General features: G+C 32.3%; 2 protein-coding genes across 2 annotated transcripts in view; both read right to left on the bottom strand.

Annotated features, from left to right (window-relative positions):
• LOC139527426 (VWFA and cache domain-containing protein 1-like) overlaps positions 1–25,262 on the bottom strand; it is a gene marked incomplete in the record, with an annotated part of 392,016 nt that overhangs the window by 27,641 nt on the left and 339,113 nt on the right.
• On the bottom strand, positions 9,088–15,157 carry LOC139527428 (uncharacterized). Its single transcript, XM_071322888.1, has 2 exons — positions 14,848–15,157; positions 9,088–12,080 (listed from the first exon to the last, which is right to left on the bottom strand). Exon 2 carries the CDS (start codon positions 11,961–11,963, stop codon positions 9,810–9,812), a length of 2,154 nt encoding a protein of 717 aa, XP_071178989.1. The 5' UTR covers positions 11,964–12,080; positions 14,848–15,157; the 3' UTR covers positions 9,088–9,809.

Raw genomic sequence — 25,262 nt, 5'->3', positions numbered from 1 at the left:
AAGATTTTGACCCTCACAGTTTCCATTCACCACAAATATTCTCGTTACAACGAACCATTTTAAATACAAAAATACAAGTTGCAGCCTTTTCTATTAATATATGTATACGGATAAAGTTATGAAAGGCAGCAGGGTCACCAGGGTGAGGAGTCCATGTCATCTGAAATAAATGCTAAGCATAGATCTAGAAAGCGACAGATAATCATGACATTAAAAAAACTTTCTTCTTTTCGACTTTTTTCGAACAAATTGACACATAAAATGAATCATATAGTATTGTGGGATTTTTAACTTCTGTTCAATCCATTGGTTACACCTTTTACTAGGATAACAATCCTGTCAAGTATGAGCTGGGTAAAATATTTCAGAAAAGAAGATGGAAATGTGAAAGTTTCCGTGCGTCAGGTGCAACAGCATACGAACAGCTAACATGCCTCGTCAGGGTGGAAGCTAAAAAGTCCACGGAAATTTGATTTAAAACCTTTATTCGTTCCAACAAAGTTATTGAGGTTTTGTTGAGGATTTAACCATCTACGACAACAAGATTTTTTTTTTGAATTTACAGCTCTTCTATAAATATATGCAAAGCAAACCATTGATAAAATTGCTTGCTATGATTGTTTTGATGTTTGTAAACGACAGGTAAGTAGTCTGTTTACTACATACTAGAATTTGTTTGTACAATACACATTAACTTCAATTCCTGTCAGTTTGTATTTGTCCAATCAAATCCCAGTATGTATTGAAACTCCGCCTACCTATTGTTTGAAAACTTCCAAGCAAACATAGCAAGCAAGTCAATCAAAGTTTTGTTTGCATGCTTTTATAGAAGAGCTGTACTATATAATGCAAAGAAGCGTTTAATTCTTTCGCCAAAAAATACTACTAGTATCAATTTCTTTTTGTCCTATGTAAACTTCCGTACCATTTCCTTCCATTCATGATCATTAAATTGAACTGTAAAATATTTCTTGGTACCTTCTTAATTCCTTCTTAAGTCCTATGTAAACATAATTATGACAATAACTGTTGTGAGCACAAGATTCACTGCACACTTTTAAAGTTCTGCTTTATCAAACATTAAAATGTGAACTTAAGTTTTGAGACTTTTTTAATCGACACGATTGGGATTTTTGTATATGAGAACATGGTTTATCTATAAGTTGAAAATGTGGACCCTTTGAACTACTAGCTTTCAGTACCTGCGAGCATTCGTTATTCAATAATGTGTGTCTTTGTATTATTATTTTATGTGATAAATTGTTGTGCTGGTACACCACTGTAACAATGAAGGAGGAAATGAGGAGGATTGGTTGGGTGGAAGTTGGAGGGGTATGCGGAGCGCTAACAAAATGGTCTTTGCGACATGGGCTTTGATCATTGTTGAAGCATCAATGTAAGGGGCATTTAATATCTTAATAAAACTATTCTTATTTTAGATACTATATATTGTTATCTAATATTGGACGAAAGATGTTGCCCTTTTATGTAATTATGTAATACAAGTTACGATCATTTGAAAACACATATTAAACAGCTAAATGGATGCACAAGAGCTAAAATAGGAGTCATAGATCCTATTGACAACAATTATCTGCCTAATTTTATTGATTTTGTAACATTTGTTTCAAATATGATTAACTTCTTATCCAAAATTACCAGCACCGTATCAGGACCCACCAGCACAGTATCAGGACATGAATAAATTGAGAAAATGCTAAATTTTAATAAATTCCAATGTTTTTTCACAAAATAGTTTTGTCGTGTGGATTGCGGTATAGAAAGCGGACTCTATGAGTATTTTTGTTTTATTTTTTCCGTTCTAGATTTTCTGAAAATGAGCATTTTTGTGTTACGCTTACTGAAACAGTTTAGAGGGTCAACTTTTAAATGGTTTACATATGAACCCATAAGAAACAAAATTGAAAAATCTCAACTGTTTTCTTCCATTTTTTATGAGTGAAAACGTCAAAAATCATCATTTTCGTCTTTGTTTACATTTTTTCATCGATCACCAGCACCCGTCAGGACCGAATCACCAGCACAGAACATTCTCTCGCAGGACAACCATACCCACCGTGATTATACAATAGGTGGATAAAAACACATCCATAACACCAACATAATTTTTATTTTACAGTATATCTGACAAAGTTCAAGGTTGCATTACAATTTGACAATATTTGTCTGATAGATTTTGATACCATGAGTTTTTTTGAAAGAATTACAGAACTAATTGTGCGTCATTAAAAGACGCGTTAATAGAATCAACTTTTTCTGAAACTTTATGTTTAATCAGTCATGCTACCAATCGATTGATTGGTGATACCAATCGATTGATTAATCAGTGGCAGATACATCATGAACATGCAAGGGGCTCAAAATCAACATATCAAACCTGTGTCGTGCTTTAAAGGTTTTCAGCCGAGAGTCTACTCATATTTTTATGCCTCAGCCAACTGTTGGAGGATACTAATTTAAAATAATGGAGATATTATCTATAATACTAAAATTACGAGGTCCAATTTGTCAGCCGTCATCGGGTAAAAACGACAAATCAAAGAATTCAACTCTATATATAGCTAATATAGGACAATGGTGTTGATTAAAAATGACACCACTCCAGACCCTTTTGTTTTCCACATAATTAATATTGCCAATAATTAACAAGTTCCGGGTCGAATCCGATACCGAAACCAATAATATATTCACCTGTTACCTATTACCTTATCTGTACGTTCCGCATTTGACAGGCGCACCACCAAACGGTGTATTTAGGATTTTGCTATATACGGTCCGCTATATACACGGGTCATAATCAAAGGGTACGTTCCGCATTTGACAGGCGCACCACCATACGGTGTATTTAGGATTTTGCTATATATACGGGTCATAATCAAAGGGCCGACACTACTAAATTCAATCTTTGTCAAATTTTTTCCTATTGTAGTTTTATTCAGCAATCAGCAAGACTTTCTAAGATAACTAATATGGGACAATGATGTTGATTAAAAAATACTCCATTCCTGGATAGCCAGGACCTGTTGTTTTCCAAATAATTAATATTACCAATAATTGACAAGTTCCAGGTCGACGGGTTCAAACAGAAAGATTTGAAAGCAGGGAAAACTGTGTATCTTACAATCGACATGACTTTATCAGATGACAATACCATTTACTAAAATAAGGCTTAGGCATAGTTCAACTTGTATAGTACTTTAATTCAGTTACGGACCAGCGATATCACGGGTGTGTACATACTTGTCATAATAATGAAGACCATCAGGTGGCAAATTAAAGCCTTTAAACATTATATATTTCTCCAAAAACAATGTTTATGCATTATTTGCATGTATAAAAAAAAATGTGGTATGATTGCCAATGAGACAACTATCCACAAAAGACAAAAATGACACAGACATTAACAACTATAGGTCACCGTACGGCCTTCAACAATGAGCAAAGCCCATACTGCATAGTAGTTGGACGTCTTCTTGTTGATTTTTTTTTTATCGGAGACTCTTTCTCACTCATTATTCAAATGTCATTGTCTTGTATTGGTTTTCCATCTTGTGTTTTGTATACTGCGATAACTATCAAGAAAGCCAATTAATATTTATCAATTTACTTGTGTTTATCATCGAGAATCAAATATGACAGCGTTAATGTATTACCTGACTCTTCGGTATTGGCATTACTTATTGTTGGGGCCCGTACGTTCACTAATATAGTTGATAATTTCTGTAACAGTATCACTAGGTATCTTGGGGAGAGTTTTTTCCTTTGCTGTGATACCACATCTTCTCAATTTTAAGATTTGATAATTTTATCTTGGAATTTTAGGTCAGACCGGTTATTGGTAGCAAGCCTAATTGTCGGTATTCGATAACATCGATCGTAAAGTTTGCCAAAAAATAAGATTATGTTTTACAAAATTCTCCACTGTGATCGTAGAAAGTGTGACCAGGGTGAATCATTAAAACAACATTTTCGAGTGCAAATACTTAAATTTACAAATATATATATATAACCAGGGCCGTAACTAGCCTCTTCTAATCGTGAGGAAAAATATATTCACCGAGCGGATCGAGGCGAATTTTTTTTGGCGGGGGGTCTGGGGCCGCTCAAGGCCCCCAGAAGCTCTGAGAAAAATAAGTTTAACGCAAAATCGTGCATTTTGAGAGTTTCCCGGACGCTTTCTGACATTGAAACGCAATTAAGTTTTAGCTATTTTTTCTCCACAAAATTCTGGTCTCAAAGCAAAAACATAGATTCATTATAATTTAAGACTTTTACGTTTTATGGACAACATTAAAAGACAGATGTATAGAATAAAGCAAAAATCGTAATTCTCATAATCATTAATACCGGATCTGCATGACTGTCTGTTTTCGTCTTGTATTGACTGTGCTTAGACTTTAATGATTTTTTATGACTAGATTTAAATATAGTGACATTGCAGTATTATACTTTAAGTACTAGTACTGCTTAAGTCGACACTAGGGACCATCTTGGTATTAATGATTCTTTTATTGTTGAAGAACACTCCAGCAACTTTGACCATTGGTCATTAGTTATTTTTCTATGCATTGACTTTGTGTGTGATTAGGTTTCATGAACATTTACTCCATATTCCTTTATTTTCTGTTAAAGGGTCTGAACATGACTTAATGCAAGTTTAAACCTTCAATGTTCAAGGTCATATGGCAATACATTATAATTTTTTTTTTTTAATTATTTGATATCGGGAAATTAGTGACCTTACTTTAATGTAAACCAAGTCAGCTATCTAGTTTTATCTACAAAAAAAAGCCAGTTTTGTATTCTTTGATATCAAGTTCAATTCTCCATTCAAAAACAATCATTTTTTGCTGTGTCTTGTCGCATCGTCTATTCTTAAAGTATTCTCTCGCACAATATCTGGACATCGGTGGGCATGCGACACTGCAAAACCACACGTTTACAAAGAAAGTCAACACTCAAACTATAGTAGGACAATAAATGAGCAAAAGACAAACCCGGGACACAGACGTTCAAACAATAGACCATCAACTTTGAAAACTAAAAGTAAAATAGAAACATGGATCACCTCTGTTTTGTTTAGTAATCATTTTCTCAGCACCTAAATCTTAAAAGAAAATGTACACAAGAAATAAGAATTGCAGCTAAGTTTAAAAATTTACTTTACCTCATTTTGTGTAACTGTTGTTATCCTCACCTTTTAACGTTTAAAAAGGTGTGGGTATTTACACAACATAAATGCAGTAATAGACACCACAAATACAGTAATTTAAGTAAAAGTTATTTAATAAAGTTTAATAAAGCAACAAAACATCACACCTACGTAAAGATGGATGACTAGGCATGGTCTATTTGACACAGTTTTTGTCCTTGCAACGAACGTCTCGCGCTATTAATTTGTCTCTTTCCACAAATCGAGGAACTGACGTTGGGAATACCCGATCTAAATTTAGAATGTTATTATTTTGTAGTCAACAGTTTTACTATTACGAATGTAATACTTTTTTCCTAAAAGAGGTCTAATCAACGATTTATCCAAACAAAAATAGAATATCCTTGTTTTGTTTCATACATAATATATAACAGAAACATTATTTCGATATTATCAGCCAGTTAATTTAAACTTTTGTCAAAAGAAGGTCATAATGGCTTATGTATATATCTTTTTTATGGCTTCCAAGTCAATGTTTTTAAAACTTATATAAATCCATTTTATCCGTTTTTTTTTAACCTTTGCAAGAGATTGGAAAACAGGAAGCCTTAGAGAAAACCCATTTCATTAAAACTTCATACAAGCGAAATTATAAAGCGAAATGATACTTTACCTTTAAAAAATATATATGACACTAAATCAAACGGACCTAGAAAAATCGTTATTATACGATTCATTTTGCTAATCTATATACTTATACTTGTGTTTATATCGAGCAGAATGACCGTCACAAGTTGTCTCATGTCACCCCGAAAGTTAATTTCATGGTTTCTGGTGAAAATTCGTATTAAATGATGATACAATGTATCGATTTATATTTCTTATAGTTTTGTTTTATTATTTTTTGGATGCATTTATTTAACAAGATACATGGAACATGCTTGTCGGCTTTGGTTATCGTTTTCCTAAGGTGGGACATTAAATAAGAATATATGGAATGATTGCCAATGAGACTACTCTCCAAAATAAGACCAAATGACATAGAAATTAAGAACTTTAGGTCACCATACGGCCTTCAAAATTGAGCAAAACCCATACACATAGTTTATAGCTGTAAAAGACCCCGAAATGTCAAATGGGAAACAATGTACATATACATAACAACAACAAAAAATGACCGGTTGGTAATACAATTTACGTGCAAGACCACAAAAGCACAAATAACTCTTGAATTGTTTGTTGCCAGTCATCATGAAATAGTCATTTGTTATTTGTTATTTGTTATTTGTTATTTGTTATTTGTTATTTGTTATTTGATATAGAATTAGAAGATATTTACAAAAGTTATTTACTTCTGACCTTTGCGTTTTCAGTTTAAAATAAATATAAAGTGATTTTTGTAAACATTTAAATTTTTATTACATATTAATGTATTCTGAATATCTGTTTTCAACTCACTGAAGTGTGATTTAACTATTCATGTAGCGGGTACATTTGCATATACATTATTTGTATGTTACGGTTAGGAAGTTTTCCGAAAGTGTATGATTATAAAAGTATTTCCCGTTAAGGTCACCAGTCAGGGTCGTCTTCGAAATCACAAACTTTCAATTTTAGCCAAGAGATAATATATAATTGCAGATTATGATGGGGCAGAAAAGATATCATATTTTATATTATACATGAACACTATTTTAAAGTAAAGCAATGCCATTTTAAAAGTTGTGTTGTCTGCTAAATTCCATAGAAAACCTTCCAAGGAAAGTTCAAACAGTCTTTTTCAAATGGTAAAATCAAAAACTCAAACAAATCAAACGAACAGACTCATTCTTCGTTGTTTAACGTCCAGTGGCAAATACTTCATGCATATTTTGGACAAGAACAACTTAACAATAAATACAAAAGGTAGGTTTTTGTAATAGAGGCGTCCGGGATTAAAGTCGGAGAAATTTAGACTGCAACGGGAAATGAGGGTATATTGGATAGGGACATAATGAGGCCTTGCAACAGGTTACTTACGGACACCTCAAGGGTTCTTAACGTGCAAAGAGCGTGACACTCTCTTTACACGAGGCATCGGATTTAACTTATCGGACGTAGCTGCAAATTTGTACATCCCGCACAGCAAACGGATATTACACTTTTGCAAGGGTTTTACTGCTAGACGGAGGAAGACAAACCAAAAGAAAACAACATTGGCCATGGTCTTATGTAGAAGCGATGAATTAAACCTGGTGTTATTAAATTACATGAGAGTGTAAATGGGTAATATGTAAAAGAGACAACAACCCGACCAAAGAGCAGCGAACAGCATTAAAGGCCATCAATGAGTTTTAAACGTAGGGAGAAAATCCCGAAACCAGAGGTGGTCCTTTTAACAGGCCCCTACATAAAAATGTGTACTAGTTCATCAGTGACAATGGACGTCAAACTAAACTCCAAAACATATAAATAGTATATATTTTAAAGCATACAAGACTAACAAAGGCCAGAAGCTTTCTGATTTGGGTCAGGTACAAATATGCAGAGGGTTAAAACGTGTGTTGTGGGATCTCAACCGTATTCTATACCAATGAAGAAATACGCACAGTAAATCTGAGTTATAGCTATCTGAACATATCACTGGTATGACAGTCTCATAGAATTCCATTATATTGACAATAATGTGAGCAAAACAAACAGAAACACTTTGAATGACAGTTGTCTCATTGGCACTCATACCATATCTTCTTATATCTATATAATAGAAAAGATTGTTTAAATTTGGATAACACATACTGTTGATATTGATTTGAAGTACAGCACCGGAAACCATATTTTTTACTATGTCATTGCTTTAAGTTACGAAGGAAACCACCTGAATAGTATCAACTGGTCATTTTGTACAAAGCACAAATAAGATACGAATAAAATGGAATGCGTTTTTTAGGATAACATACTTGTTTCTTTCTCACAAAATCTGGATTGCAAATCAGACATGTTAATATGGATTTATATGTTGTTTCCTATTTTCGAATTGTTCATGTTGTTTATCAGCCAGTTTGTTAACATATTTCATAAACAACGATAATATTACTCAAATTTATGGAAAAACAAATTATGAATTGTGGCAATAGCTTTTTGAAAGTAAAAAAAATATAGAGTTGTTTTTTAGAGAAATTTACGCCTACCTACACCTCAATGTGTCCTAATTTCTTTAATTTTCACCCTACACATTAACACACATTCAAACTTTTATTGAAAATTTTGTTTTTTGATAAAAAAAATACAGAGAATCGATGTTTAAAGAAAAATAGAATATTAAACTTAAAACAATTACATGCAAATATGGATTTAGTTCAGAATAACCTATGAATATTAAAATTTAGAGAACCATTTAGAATTTATTTTACTGTTAGTATTTTCAATTTTTATACAGAAGATTTTTGAAATGCATGTTTTTTGAAATTTTCATATATGTTTATTAAAGGATCAAGGTACATTTTTTGTCAAAACTTTATGAAAATTAAGCGAGACAAATTAATTTTAGTCGAAGTGTTTGGTACCACCCTAATAAAAAAATACCTGCTAAAGTTAAAGGTTTGGAATTAGGGACATTAATAACCAATGTTGAGACGTAATAACTATTTACCTATCAACATTAGAGTAACATGTTCCACTTCCTTATATTTTTGTACCATGCATAACAGCTAAACCTATCGACGATTTCACTATTCATCACACATCCATGGAATAAAAAACAATTTGCTTTCTTTAGAAAAAGAAAAGCAATATGTGAACCTCCGATCGCTGGTCACCAAAAGTTTGTGTGTACATTCTTGCACAAGTCAGTTGAAAGCAATGCTGGATAGTTGTGAATACAAAAGCGTATATGTACAGCTACTACATCATTTTTTGTACATGAATATACATTCTAAAGCTAGGCTATTTTTATTTATTACCTTGTAATATATACATCATATTTTCATAACCATTTTGCAAATTCCAGTTTCTACAAACTAGATGTGTAATGCAAATTGCACAAACCGATTGCAATATTCATTTAAATACTGAGTTTGCTTTATAATTTGAATGCATTTATTGTATTTGTCATATATTTATGTGTTGTTTCCTGCATCATACCTCCATATTATCAACTCATTATTTAAGTTGTATCAACTCATGGTAGATGTTGTATATATATACAGATGAATCTAAATTCTAATTTCCATTTTAAGTGAGACCCAGTGCTATGCAACTTATATAAGAAGGTCTCTTATATTTTTCTTAATAGCAACACACCAGCTTTATTTGCAAATATTTGGTATGTTCACAGTCATGACAGTGTATATATATTATATATATATATATATAAAAACTTTTATTTTATCACAATCTTCAGAAATGTATTGTTATTGAATTATTGTCTTCCTTCCCGTTATCGAATTCGCCGAAAGCTTGTTCGCATGAACTGAACTATGCATGTTAACAAAAATTTACATTAAAACTACAAGTGTCCCTGTAAATGTGATTTATCCCCATATTAAGCTTGTATCATAAATTGCAACATGCAACATACATATAATTGCCATCTTAATCAAATATTCAGTAGAGCAATTTTTAAGTGTTCAAATCCAGAAAAATATTAGGGTAAAATTTATTCATTATAACTCTCCGGTCTCTCGTCTTCATTTATTTTTTTTCTCGCATCTTCGACTTTCGGCATTTGTGCCTCGTTTTCAAGTAAGAGCTTTTTATGTCCATCCCAACATTTCCTTTTGTTGTCACACCGTTTCATAACGAACGGATTACTAAGATGTGGCCGGTAGATAATTTTAACACGATGGAAATGACCACTATCCTCACTGCTTCGAACATTTAACTTTTTATTCGATTTTAAGGCTTTGACGTTTTCTGCTGTTAAATCAATATAATGCGTATGCGGACCCGGATCGGATATAGTTGCCATTGACATTACGAGCGTTATCCCACTTTTCACTGATAATTTGATCTGTTTCTTTCTCAATTTTTCAATACTCTCATCTTCAAGTACATTGTGGAACATTTTCAGATATTTGTTATTTTCCAAAACGATGTCTTTTAGAGATTCTATTTCTTTATACGCGGTGTTTCCTTCGCTGTAAAGTGGCATGATTGGGTATCTCTGACGAATGATCCCTATATCTTTAATTTCTGGAAGAAACACCCGGATACCAGCAGATCTGGTATGTCTGACTTTTCCGTTTCGATCTAGCACACCGATACCTCCGTTTCCAGCCAGCCCCCTTTTCTTTTCTTTTCCACTATAAAAACTTTGTGGGGTTTGGAAAAAATACCAACTATTTGTACCATTATATGCTGTATGAATATCATTACCGCCATTTCTTCTCCCTTTCTTTGTAACGTATTGTGCTTCCGGGTCATTCTTATAATGACCTTTGTAAGTAATATTATACGGATTCCAATTGCTAAGTGGGTTAAGGTATATGATTTCAAATGGAACAGCATATGACCAACGCTGGTTGTAATATTTACAAGGTTTGTTCTGTAGCGATTCTTCTTTTGAGCAATAGTTTAAACTTTTCCCTCCAACTTGTGGTTGTGATGTCATGGACATAAACAGATTACTGTCAGAAAATGCTCGTTTTCGTAACGATAAACGCATGTAATCAGGTCGAATCTCTTCCCAGAATCGATGATAATATGCACTGTTTAATAGCTTTTTGTTTTTCATGTTTTTACCATCAGCACTATATGCTGGAAGATTCAACGCTTCGTCTGTCAAGTTCCCACCATAATTGTCTAATCCGGGTATTTCGCCCATTAAGCTGTCAATTAAAGCTGGATTTTGATTAAATCTTTCATTCCATACGTTACTGTCACGTTGATTTAGTTTAAAACGAGCACGTCTTGTCTTCAACTCCTCCTCTTCTGAACGTAGGAACATCATTCTCGAACTCAAATCATCGGCCATGCGCAAACGATTTAATGGAAGATCACGCTTCAACGGATGACAAACAATTCTATATATCCATTGACCGTATAATGGAGATTTCCCGTTTTCAATATTAATTATTGTTTTTGGGAGCCATCCAAAATTTTCAAGACCGTCTTTTCGTCCTCCGTAAGATGTGAACATTATTTTCTCTTCGAGATCATCAAAAGTGCTTGCATCAAACTGATGTCTGTCACTTAAAAAGGGTTCCAATATATGAGAATAGTTATCATAGACCCACATTCCCTCTAGATAGCACAGAACAGGTTTGAAATATTTGCGGTAGTCCCTTTCTGTGTGATTTTGATCATTAAAAGCCCTAAACCACTCACGCATTTCTTGTACCTGTCCAGCCTCAGTGGGTTTCTGTGTTACCTCAGGTGGAACATCAGGGAAAGGTATTTCTTCAGTTTCTAAGAAATTGTTTGATGTAGTACTTGGCATGCGTAGTTCAGGATCATTATGTCGTGTTCTGAATTCAACTCCATTTAACACGGCAACAAATTCACCGACACCAATTGTACGTTTCATATGGGAGTGATCATGAATGGCTGCAACTCCCCTTTTTGATCTTGTTGTCGGAAAGTGGTACGGTTTTGTTCCATCGTTTATTATTCTCGTCTGTTTCAAACCTGAATCGCCGTCACTTCGAATTTTTTCTTCAATAAATAACTGTTGTAGCATCACTTGTCGGGAGAGCTTACCAATTTCTTTCTGTAGTCTCTCTATTTCCTTCTCTTTTGTATAAATCATCTGTATAGATAAGATCACACACAACAATTGCAGTAAAATCACTGATACATATTTTCCGTACATATCCAAAGATGATCACCTTTGAGTATTTTATAAAGCATTAACTGGTTAACTGAATTATACAGTTATTAACACGTTGCGTAGTTGTGAACTATTTTAGTCCTTTACCACTTTTAGCATCTGAAAAGAAAGAAACAATTCAAATATTGTGTCTCTGTATTTATGCTCAAACAAAATTGAAATAAAGACAGCTAGTTGTGGTGTATTGTTTTTGTTGCACGTCAGTGTTTCTGTTGTTTAGTTTTTTTCCTTATATAGTTGATGTGTTTCTATCAGATTTAGTTTGTAACCCTAGATTTGTTGTCTCTCAATCGATTTATGACTGTCGAACAGCGGAATACTACGTTTGCCTTTATTTATGCTTATGGATTTGTCGGCTTCAATTTTTTTACGAAGGTTATGTTGCAACAGTTGTGTGCAGTTTCATCACGTACACGCTATTTGCACACATCTTTAATATATGTATTATTAACACGACTGTGAAATATTTCAGGTATTTTACAATAATTGCACAATGGCATAACATGCAATATATAGTATGGAAACTATGTCCATATACGACCGAATATACTGTAACATTTTAATTAAGATTTTTTTTTAATCTAGAATAAAAGCTAAATGTAAGTTTAAACTTAAGCATTATAAATCTAATTAAAAATACATATCTTACGTATTTAAACAATAGAAACGTTTGTTTGAAGAGCATCTGCTTACCTCAAATGTCAATTTTATTATCATTTTATATATTGTGTCTTTGAGGGCCTGTTTGATATATCTTCTTATAATTTGTCCATGAAAAGATTATTCTAAGTCAAATTTTTTTTTTATTATCAATGAATAAAATTTTTTACAGATTTTCTATTTTGTTTTCATAAAGCTTGCATGCAATTATTTTATTTTTAAATTTCTGGGGCAATTTAACGATTCCTGCGATATCTTGACACACATTATGATTAACCCTACCGATTGATGTTAATATTACCAAAGAACCTCGTGAAACATCTTGAACTAATAATAATAGATCAATAAGTTGTAATTAGCGAATGTAAACGATAATCACGCATCTGAGAACATTGCACAAACAACAACCTAGACTTCCTGAGTGGAATATTTGTTTACTGTCTGTGTCTCTAAACTAATTGAAAGCAACACAGATTAACTTTTGTAGTGAGGAAACGGAAACAATATCATGACTAAAATTAAAACGATACAAATCATCGTCTGATTTTTAAAAGGGCTATTCACGTGAAAACAATATTACATCAGCAGTAAATGTCAAATCCTTTCGATTATTTTTATTTTTTGGGTCTTTTTAATTTATTTGATTCGAGCGTCACTAATGATTGTTTTTTTTAGACGAAACTTACGTCAGGCGCACATAGAATCTACGATAAGTTTATGCAATGAAGAACAGCTCTTTATTCTATATTGCGATAAAATTATAAGCAACATATTTTTTATGTAAAAATATAACTTGACCGTATTTTTATAATGTTACTTCATGAAGTTACTAAAAGCAAGCTAAACCCGATGATATACACGATTTTCACGACAATCTTATGTTTTGGAAGAAAATTACTGATTGAGGTATATCTTGAAGACATATTTTTGAAACATTTAAACGAACTTGTTTTATATCTGACTATGCGGTATGGGCTTTGCTCATTGTTGAAGACTGTACGGTGACCTCTAGTTGATAATTTCTGTGTCATTTTGGTTTCCTGTGAAGAGTTGTTTCCAGGGTTTCCGCTGGCGGAATAAATAATAATTGTGGCGATAAAAATTCGTCATTTGCGAAAGAATTTGGCGAAAGAAATATATAAACCGATTTATTTTCCTCCATCTTGTTTATTTACTTTTTTCGAGTTTCTCGGACTTTACCCGATCAGACAATACTCGGAATTCACCTTGACCTCATTAAGATTTAGACAGAAAATCAATAATCAGCTGATTGCATTTTATAGCTATCGACGACAAAGGACTAATTAATAAAGGTGTTGATTGAATTGTTTCACAAAGTGATATGGTCAAATGGCTTCCGCTATAAATGTCACATACATAATTTAATTATTTACATCTTTGCGACGCACGTGTTTGAAGCAAACTTTTGACATCTCTCCCTTTAAAGATAGTTTTGTAAAGAAAGCTGTTGTTGTGACGAAAATTGTTCAAAAGCAAGAAAAATCTCCGATTTAAAACTTTAATTCTTTTATCCTTTGACTTTAATAAAGTCGTTTGAGTGACACATGCACGTGTTTCAAGCATAGTTGTACGTTTCAACTTTTTCATTTACGATGGTCAAGAAAACTGTCGTTATGAAAAAATCTATCCATAAGGCTGGGAACAACCCCTCGAATGAGAGTAACCCTTCAATTTAATGACTACACATGAAATGAGGGATCAATTTCATTAGATAAAAGCTTGTGTTTTGTTGTAAAAATTACTTCTTAGTACAAAAGGGCACAACAGGAAAAATATATTTATGTTACTTGGCGAAAAAAATAATAAAGTGGCGAAAAATATATTGTTTTGGCGAAAGAGGTGGCGAAAAAAATAATTGACCCAGGGGAAACCCTGGTTGTTTCACTAGCATTCATACCTCATCTTCTTTTTTTTTATACTGTAAAACTAATATATTGTTATAGTTTTCCGCGGTTTAGTTTGTTATAAAGTTGATGTGTTTCCATCGCTTTTAGTTTGTGATCCGGATTTGTTTTCTCTCAATCGATTTATGACTTTTGAATAGCGGTATACTACTGTATAAGAGGAAAACAACAAAACAACAGAAACAATGAAGTGCAACCACAAACGACATACACAAAAATGAACTATAAGATAACAACTGCAATTTTTATCAAGTATACTATAAACACTGATAATGACTTACCATAAAACATTGCAGTATGTCTGTCTTAGCTAATTATATCTGATATATATATTTCCCACTGATATAGAAACTTCAACGTTTGTTTTAAAAACTATATAGACTATAATTATTAGAACAGAACGTGGATTTTCCTAAACACTTAAGATAGATACGTAAACAGTAAACATTATTGGCTTAAGTATGAACAAGACAATTATAACATTGTCAGATGGATGTGTTTCCAATAACCTCTAAGACAAACGTGTAAACATCTATAAAGATAGTTCATCCAATTAAGTGTACGGCATGTTAATTGCAATACATCTCTTGTGAGATAGCATAAACATACTGTCGATGATAAATTGGAATTCCCAAGGTATCTATCATCTGTTATTTCAATGTTGTTCATTTTTTACAGTGTGTCTGTCGTTTTGATACTACATTTCAATTATATATTTGTTTTATGATATTATAATTACATTTACATTAATTTTGTTATGTAATTATAGTATACGATTTTATTGATAATATTATCAACTGGTTTTAATACATGCCTATATCAAATAGGATAACAATGCGTTACCGTTTAGAAGTGAAGAAAGCATTCTTCTAGTCTTTCTATAATTCACTGTGTGATTTCATAATCATATAATCATCTACTGTTTTATACTAATTTTCAATCCTGGTATCTACGACGAGTTTTTTTTATCACACCAAAAATACTATACCGAAATATATTTCAAGCTTTCAAGTTTAACAGATAAATATCTATGATGATTTGTTTGGGTACACACAAGTATCATTAACCGCACTACTTTCTATGGGTCGGCAACAAAGAAATCTTGGTTGTAATTCACTTGTTAAAGGTGGTGCTTCTAATCAACACGGAAGCAAAATTTGTAAAATGAAAGGTAGCTTTGAGGTCTATTGTGTCCGAGGAAGTTCAAAACTAGTCATAAAGCTCCCAAGGATTTATTTATTAAAGAAAGAATGTAAGAAAGGTTTGTTATAAATATTGTCAGCATCAAATAAATACTGGGCTTGTTATATTCCAATGGTCAAGCAGTTCACATCAGCAATATGGACTCAGTGTTTATAATGTCAATAAAACCAAATATGTCAGAGACTCATTTTTATTAATATTCATTAGAACACTCAGGCTTACTGATGTCTGATCTATGATCGGGTTGTTGTCTTTTTGACACATTGCCCATTTCAATTCACAGTTTTATTGAATACTTTATAAACTTTGTGACTAATAAACCCTTCAAAAACATAACAAAACTAACATTACATTTAGGTCGAAAAGGAGTTGAATAAAGGCAACAGTAGTTTACTGCTGTTCAAAAGTCCTAAATATATTGAGAGAAAACAAGGTTACAAACTAAAAACACATCAGCTATAAAAATAAACAACAAAGGAACAACATAAACATGCAACAAATTAAGGTGGAACCCAACAATTTCACTAAGGTTAATTTGACTCGTTTAATTTTCATAAAATTTTGACAAAGTTTCCACTTTGACCCTTTGACCAAAATATAAAACAAAAATAAAAAAATTGAACCAACCATTTTGTCAGAAATATTACACTGGTTATATAGAAATTTGACAAACACTGATTCTGATCATTGAGAAGCTTAATATTCTCTTAACAATATAACGTAATTAAAAAAAAACGTATAGCCGATTTTACAGAATTTTCTCCCTGTAGTGTTATGTACCACCTTAAAAACAAACGGCAACATACATAGAAACGACCTGTTTGATAACAACTGCCATATTCTTAAATATAAAGTACTTGAAATCTTAGTTATTTAAGGATTTCCCACTTTTTTAACGAGAAATTAGAGAACAGTATTTTGAAAATATGTCAGGTACCACAGCATAATCGACTCATTACTATAACATGTGCATGATACTGTTAAATGTTGTGCAGTTGAACTGCTTTCCTGAATATACTTTCTCAGAACCACTTAAACAAATAAAATCTGAAGATAAAATATTTGTATGTATTTGCCACCGTGTTGCCCGTTCCTTGACTTATACATGCTATAATGGTTTACTTTTATAAATTGTGACTTGGATGGAGAGTTGTCTCATTGACACTCATACCACATCTTCATTTATCTATTTGACTTGTATTCCTGGGAAGCTCTATGACCATTAGAAAATCAGAAGGCTGACAAATCCACGAAATTAACCTAAGGTAAACGCTGCTTCGCGAAGTTTCTTACTTCTTCAGTTAAATTCTTCCACTGAGAATTTCAGAATTTCTGCCATCAATCAAGTTAGTACCAGTCTGTATCATTTTATTATTTAGACCATAAAGTTTTAACACCGGTATAATACTGTTTCCTTTATCACGTGTTGCGTGTAAATTGAATTTTTATATACGGTTATTATGTTCCAAGATTTATACAAGATTTGTAAAGTGTTTTCGAATGCAAAACTTATGAGTAATGATTGTACCATTTCACTTAAAAAAATTGCTATGCTCAAGCACGTTTAACATCTGCACATAGACTAACGATAATCTAAAACAGGATACATGGTATGTAGAAATGAGAAGATGTGGTACGAATGCCAATGATACAACTCTCAACCAAGTTACCAAGCTTAAACCAAAAATGCAGAAAGTTTGATACTAAGTACAAAAATATAAGACTTTATTTTATATTTTAGTCCTAGCTTCGTTATTGTTTATCAGTTTATCAGTTTATTAGTTTAATTTATTTTTTCAAACCCAACGTCCACAGATTCTCTCCGCATCTTTAGGCATTTATTTTATTTTCAAGAAAATGCGTGGTTCATTGTTCATGTACGAAATTTTAACCCACTTGCATATTTAATTGAACGAACGTTCTACAAATGTGTTTCACGTAATTTAGATTCATTTTTATGTTCAAATAATTTACATTTGATTAGAAAGTTCATATTCGTATCAATTATATCGGTTATCTGTCAATTGTATGTTTGCATCAATTCTATACGTATCTAGTGTTTCCGCAGTATTTTTGTATAAGCAGGGTCCTTTACTTTTTCTTTTCGATGCTTTTTTTAGTCAATGTCAAAACATCTGAAATAGTTGTTCGTGTGGTAATCAATATTATATGGAATGAAACATGTATAGGCATGGTATAAATTATCTCTGTTAAGTTTATTCTTTTTTTTAAATGTAGATGCTAATGTGTATAAATTTTAAAGTCAATATGAGTAATACGACCTTATTATTTCTTTTATTTGTGACATCTTTTTCAATATATAAATATCTGTTTATAATAAGCATAGCCGTACTGGTTATGTTAATACCAAAGATTGTTTTTTTTAAATCTAAGCACTCGATATTGTTCCTTTAAATAAAGGCAACAGTATTATACCGCTGTGCTGTTGTGCTTTTGTGTCTTGAACGGATATCCCCCTCAAGTTTACATCTGGATTTGCATATTGAAAATAGATAAACAAGTCTAAATATGCCTACAGGTTTTAATATTGAGGTTCCATCTCTTTAACCTTTATTGTATTCATAGTATTATTAAAAGAAGAGTAGTATACTTAAATGTAGAATGGAAATGGGGAATGTGTCAAAGAGACAACAACCCGACCAAAGAGCAGATAACTGTCGAAATCTATTTAACTTTACTATATGCATAAATACAAATTTATTTGCAAGGATACTGGACAAGTAAGAGCATAAAAATATTCTAAAGAATATTGGAGGCAAATAAACGGTATTAGGTAAAAACACAAAGAATATGGGGTATCCACCCAAGACACAAAACACCACTGCACATAAAAATGCAAAAACATTAAAAGAACACCGCTTTTATGGCAGTTTTTATCGCAAAGTCACTTTAAGGCCACCAACAATTGTACTTATATTAATAAAGTTCAGAGATTAACAATGTACAATCTATACATAAATCTATTATGTACATTGTGGTGCATTTTGTGAAATGTGTACTATTGTCTGTTTGTCATTTTCATTCTTAGGCATGGCGTTGTCAGTTTATTTTCGATTTATGTGACAACACGGTTTGGAGTTGCTGCCCCTGATATTTTAGTTTTAAGGTAAATTAGTATTTTTTAGTTTTAGTTTGATTGAAATTTTATTTTAAAGTCGTTATAACGAGTAAGCTTACTTGTTATAACGACTAAACTACCAACACAGCTTACTTGTTTTAACGACTTAACTAACTCGTTTAAACCACTTGACTAACTCGTTTAAACCACTTGACTAACTTGTTTACTTGAAAACTACTTATTGTAAATACACAATTTTTATGTGATGTTTGATAATAATATAATAGATAATAGATAAAATTGAGAATGGAAATGGTGAATTAGTCAAAACGACAACAACCCGACCATAGAGCAGACAACAGCCGAAGGCCAACAATGGGTCTTCAATGTAGCGAGAAACTCCCGCACCCGGAGGCGTCCTTCAGCTCCCTAAACAAATATGCATACTAGTTCAGTGATAATGGACGTCATACTAAACTCTGAATTATACAAAGAAAGTAAAATTAAAAAGGATACTAGACTAATAAAGGCCAGGGGCTCCTGACTTGGGACAGGCGCAAAATTGCAAAGACCCTATAAGTGAATCAATATTCAAGCCAAAATATGCAATCTTTAATGACCTGACAACAGTATCGTAACTATATCCCTTCTTAATAAGTCTGTTTAAAGGTTTTGTTAGCTTTTGAGGTGAATACTGACATTTTTGTGCTTTGTAAAGAATATTACCATAAAAGATTGGATGTGAAATACCTGAACGTATAAGATATCTGCATGTCGAGTTATATTTACGAATTATTTCCTTGTACCGATGATAAATTAAGTAAATGTTTTGACTAGTTTGTGATATCGAAAACCCTGGTGTAATAATTTTTCAGTAATACATAAATTTCTCTCGCTAAAATCTAATACGTTGTTACATACACGAGCGAATCGTACAAGTTGAGATATATAAACACCATAAGATGGTGACAAGGGAACGTCACCATCTAAAAATGGATAATTAACAATAGGAAATGAAAAATCATCTCTTTTATCATAAATTTTTGTATTAAGCTTCCCATTAATGATATAGATATCAAGATCGAGGAAAGGACAGGGGTCACTGTTCCATGTAGTATAAGCTATATTTAAAGTTAATTCAACAGAATAAATTTCTTTAGTATACACACTGAAGTCGTCATTATTGAGAGCCAATATATCATTCAAAAATTTAAAAGTATTGTTAAATGTTTGTTTCAAATGTTGTTTCGATGGATCTTTGCTGGTTTAAGTCATAGTTTGTAACTCATAACAATACAAAAACAGGTCCAAAATAAGTGGTGCACAGTTAGTCCCCATTGGAATTCCAATAACTTGACGATATACGGAATCTCCAAAGCGAACAAAATTGTTATCAAGTAAAAATTCAAGCGCAAATATAGTATCAAAGCATGTCCAATTGACATAGTTCATTTGTTTGTTGCTACTAAAAAATGACCGAAAAGAGATTGAACATATGTATTGGCATTCTGACTTTTTAAATGCCCAATTAATTAGGGATGTGAATGTTTTTTCTTGATAAGAATATGAGGCAAAGTGGTATTTAGGGTAGAAAAATCATAACTTTGAACAGATTCAAAATCACCAATATATGCATGCAATTTATCAAGTACTTCCAACGAGTTTTTGACACTCCAAAAGTAATCAATTCCACTATTTTCAAAGGCCTTATTTGAACAATTTATTATCAGGTTTTTGATGGTACCAATTTAGTAATGCAACAATGGCTTGAAGATGAAATAAATATATACTTGTAATGTGTTTTGTGTAGCTTCGGAAGCCAGTACATAGTTGGGACTTTCATTGTATTTGGTTCTGCTTGTAAAGATGTAGCTAAAAGTTTGTGTTTGTTACAGATGTCGTTTTCTGAAAATGAAGTCAGTTGGAATGTTAGTGAATTCGTGATTTCCTTTTGCAGAACCTCAATGTAAAACTTACGTCAAACAATAATGATATTAATAGTAGCTATATCAGCCGGGACAAAAACAAATTCTTTGGCTAGTTCATATAGTTTAAGCATGGATTTCTGGCGAAAACATTTATAACGGCCGAATTTAAAGTTTTGTCTTGGTTAATAGAAGAAATTTTCATCATAAAATTGAAACGCATGCGGAAAAACGCACAAACGCATAAAGATGTTTATTCAGGACAATAACTTATATCCAAAAATAACAGCAGAAATATATATGAACTACCACCAATGAAGGTTGTAAAATACTATAGGTAATACTTAATGCTTTACGTAATGTGCTGTTTATCTTTTTTCTTTTGTCGTTAAGACTTAGAATTGCACAAAAATAATGAAAATGAAAAGTTATTCGTTGATGGCTAAATGATATTTATTTCTGAAATCTAAATCTTGTTTCGCTGTTCTCAGTGTTCAAGATGTTACATGCAGTTAAGAGTGGTGAAACAAATACAAAAAAACACTGGTTTGTATAAAAGTAAACGAAAGAAAGCCGCTGGAATGCACTCCTGGTCTCAGATAAGCACATTTAAAAAATTACAGCTAACATGAAATAAGTGCCAATAAAAGAGTGAGTCCAACACTTGCTTTTTCAAAAACAAAATCTATATTCAAAATGATAATGTACAATGATGTATATGAAAAAAAAAAAAAAAAAAAAAAAAAAAAAATGAAATTCAATATGAAGGTTTACAATTCAAACAATAGATCGATATCAAACAAAAGTATTTTATTATCATTTTTCGGCTACAATGGGTATATGAAACATCCAATGTCGAATTATCAACATTAATTCTTAACAAAGAATGTTTCTGTCATGTTGTGCAACGAAATCTCAACAGCACATGATATATGTAGTGACACCACTAGATGTTTAATAGGATCCCGCGAAAAGTCGGACTTTGGTCCACGAAGGTAGCAAATTGTCTGTGTGAACATCGCTGGCGGCTTTTGGTACACATAAGATATTTTATTTTGTTGGTTAACAGATATTTTTTTGATATGCCGGACAGTGGATTATTTGGTATACTGTAGAGGGTAATTATACAGTCTACAAGCAATTGTATCCTTGGAAAAGCCTCCTTAAATTACGCCGCAAATTGTTTGTCATTAGTTGTAAGAAAGACCTGGCATATAGTCTGCTGTTTATTGAAGTGTTTTTACAATAAGGGCGTGACATTCATGACATAAGCTAAACTTTACATGTCGAAAGTAAAAGCAAGAAAAAAGTCATACTTGAGTTAGAAAACGTTCGAACTCGAATTACGTCCGTTCAAATAACCCTTGTCCTTCACATATGTTCCAAAAATCTATTAACCCTCTCCCTTTCACACCGGTACAGCTTACCGGTGAAACCAATTTCAAGATTGTGGTTAAGAGCTCAAATTAATCCTCAGATAACCAGGAATGCGATTTAATGTGCATCAAACCTCTATCATTATTAGTTAATAAACAAGTCGCCCCTTACTGATGTGTAATTTTTGTGTAAAAACCATTTATTTTTCTTCGAATTTTGAGGGATATTCTCAAAAAGAAGTGCAAAGAAAACTGCTCTTTTAAGAGGATTTATGTCTTTTTCAACAACTGTGCAGTGAGTTTTTGAAGAATAATATTAAACTAATAGTTCTAACTTGTACACTAGTTGCAAATGTAATTTTTAGTGTAGCAGCGCAATCACAAACTTGAATTACGCTAAAAATCTGGTCATTTCTTAAAGATATTATGAGAAAAGAGACAAAAACCGCTAAAATATTCTGAATTTTTTTGGCAAAGTTGAAATAGATGTAACAAAACATGGTTTCGTAAGTGTTGCGATATACTAAAGTTGAAAACACTTTTGTTTGAATAAAGGAACATGTATATTTCAATGAAAAAATGACAGTTTAAAGAGTTGATTTCTCCTAGATTTCCGTAATAATCATGCATTTGGCAACAAAAAATTATCATCTGAACACATAATTCCAAAAAGAAAACAAACTGGGTGAGAAGAATCTTTATATTATTATTTTTTTTTTATTTCTTCCGTAGTAGTAGACTTAAGTACTTAAATTTCGATGAATTCACTACAATGCCAGTGGCGCAGGGGTACGCTGATCTATCCCAAAGTGCTAAAATTGAGAGTTCGAATCTCACTGCCGGAGTTGGAAAAATAATTTCCTATATTAAATGTAACTTAATTTAACTTTACTTTCAATTTCAAAAAGGAAACTTACGATTTTTTTTTGTGTGTGCAAAATTGCCCCCCCCCCCCCCCCCCCCCTTGTTATCCCCTTTGCTCCATCGGGCTCGGTTAAGGGTGTCTCAGATCAAGCTAGCATTGGTAATTGAATGAATTTTCCCTTGTAAAAACAAAGTTTAGGTTGCTGATTGATTGAAAACGAATTAGACAAATAACTAGGGTCCAAGTTTGAAATCGGACAAAAAGAGCGTCTAAAATCAATTATTTTGAATGTTACGGACATCGATATTTCAAGGCCTATAGAACGTTATGCGTCTATTTATACCACTGTGATAACTTATATTGCTTCAACAGACTCAAGGCTTTGTGTTTCCATCAAAACCTGACCCTATTAGCCCACCAATATGTCTCTGCACGAGTTTTCTCCAACAGTCACGTGACTTTTGGAAATATACCACGTGACCAAAAAATGACGAATTATCTTCAAACTTAATTTTTTGAAATATTTTACCAAATATCTTTCATTTGAGCCCAACATGGCATGTGTATGACCATTGATGCAAATTCTATATTCATTTAAACTTCGATAATGTATTTTCGATAAGTAAAGGTCTAAAATGCATGAAAGGGAAAGGGTTAAGCGAAAATTATTCGACATTAGTCTTAACAGTCATGTTTAACCAACTATGCATAGTTCTAATAAAATTAAACTAGAAGCTCTAAATAGCCTTTGTGATCACCTGGGTCTATGTGCATATTCAACAAAGGACACTCTCCAACATTATACACAAGAATATAATTCATGACAAAATCTGTTTTGTTGATCTTGTATTGCTGACCATGTGCTGTTTCGATTCCTTCTTTCTTGTTTAGTTTTGCTCAAAACACAAAAGAGGATTAAAAAAAATTCTCATTTAAGTGCAATTACTTCTATAAAGATTCACAGTCTACTTGACTTTGTCGACAGCTTTGACTTGTTAGTAGATCTTGACTTGCCGATCATTTTATGATTTAAAGTGTATCTTAATATATAATAATTTTCTATAATATATGACAAAAATTAAAAAAAGATAAATGAAAATCTTCTTTAAGGTGGTATGGAAGTTTACATTAAAAATGCTAGAATGTGCCGAAACATAGTACAAAAATGTATATATGAACAGTGTAAATAAATGTTCAAAAATTTAATTAATGTGATAGGTCACCGAGCATTTTTCGCAAGCTACAGGTTGTGACAAAATGACACAATTTGTATGACAGCGCTGAAGTACGTCCATTGTTCATTTTCCATTATTCAAAATTCAATAATGAATAATGAAATATTTTATTTCATTAATCACTATACGTTGAGTGATGTATAATAAATAATGAATTAGTTTTTGTTTCAATATTCAAGTTGAAAAGTGAATAATGAAATAGAATAATATTTTTTGACTGTGACACTATATCCCGTATTAGAGAATTCGTAATTTTGATCTTACAAATATTCAAATTAATATCATACAAAAAAATCCAAACACTCTTTGAAATTTTAAACTTTGTTTATTTATCTAGTTTTGGAGGAAAAAATAGAGGGTTTCCCTAACTATTTTTAACAGAAATTTCTTGCTTTAATGTATGGACGACCTGAATACCATAAATATATAAAATTAACTGGACTTTTTCTATTCTTCATCCCTTGATTATAGATATGACATGCAAACTGTACAGCAATGACAATTAGAGGGGTTACGGAGAGGACCAAAATGCCAAAATACGCGTGAAAATTAAGAAATAGCCAATTTTGAATAATGAAATGGATAATTTGAATAATAGAATGGCTGCTGCGGCCCTTCAACCCCTATTTACACTATACCTATACCTCATTCGAAAGCTTATTAATAGAGGAGCAAAAGGTATATAGTCAGTGTGTTCCTCGTCGCCTATTAGAGGAGAAACGAAGGACCTAAATATCGAAATACATGTGACTATTAAAAGACATAGTTTATTTTGAATAATGGAATGGACTGCTGCAACCAGTCAGCCTCTAATTCAAGAAACCTTAATACACCATTTGAAACCTTGATAGAGTAACAAACCTGTTTTAACAACGTGTATTTTGGCACCTCTAATGATCATTGCGGGACATACTGTTCATAACCATTTTATTCCTCTTTGTATAGCTATACGCTATATACCTCTTGTTTCTCTGTTGGAACGCTTTTGAATGACGTATAAGGTAGCAATACAC

The sequence above is a fragment of the Mytilus edulis genome, chromosome 6 (assembly GCF_963676685.1).
Source record: "Mytilus edulis chromosome 6, xbMytEdul2.2, whole genome shotgun sequence".
In the NCBI taxonomy this organism is placed as follows: domain Eukaryota; kingdom Metazoa; phylum Mollusca; class Bivalvia; order Mytilida; family Mytilidae; genus Mytilus; species Mytilus edulis.
The sequence above is the reverse complement of the archived record's forward strand: the minus strand, read 5'-3'. Positions and strand labels throughout refer to the sequence as shown.

What these genes read in the sequence shown, in the direction of transcription:
- LOC139527428 (XM_071322888.1), bottom strand. Translation starts at nt 11,963, where the DNA reads ATGTACGGAAAATATGTATCAGTGATTTTACTGCAATTGTTGTGTGTG.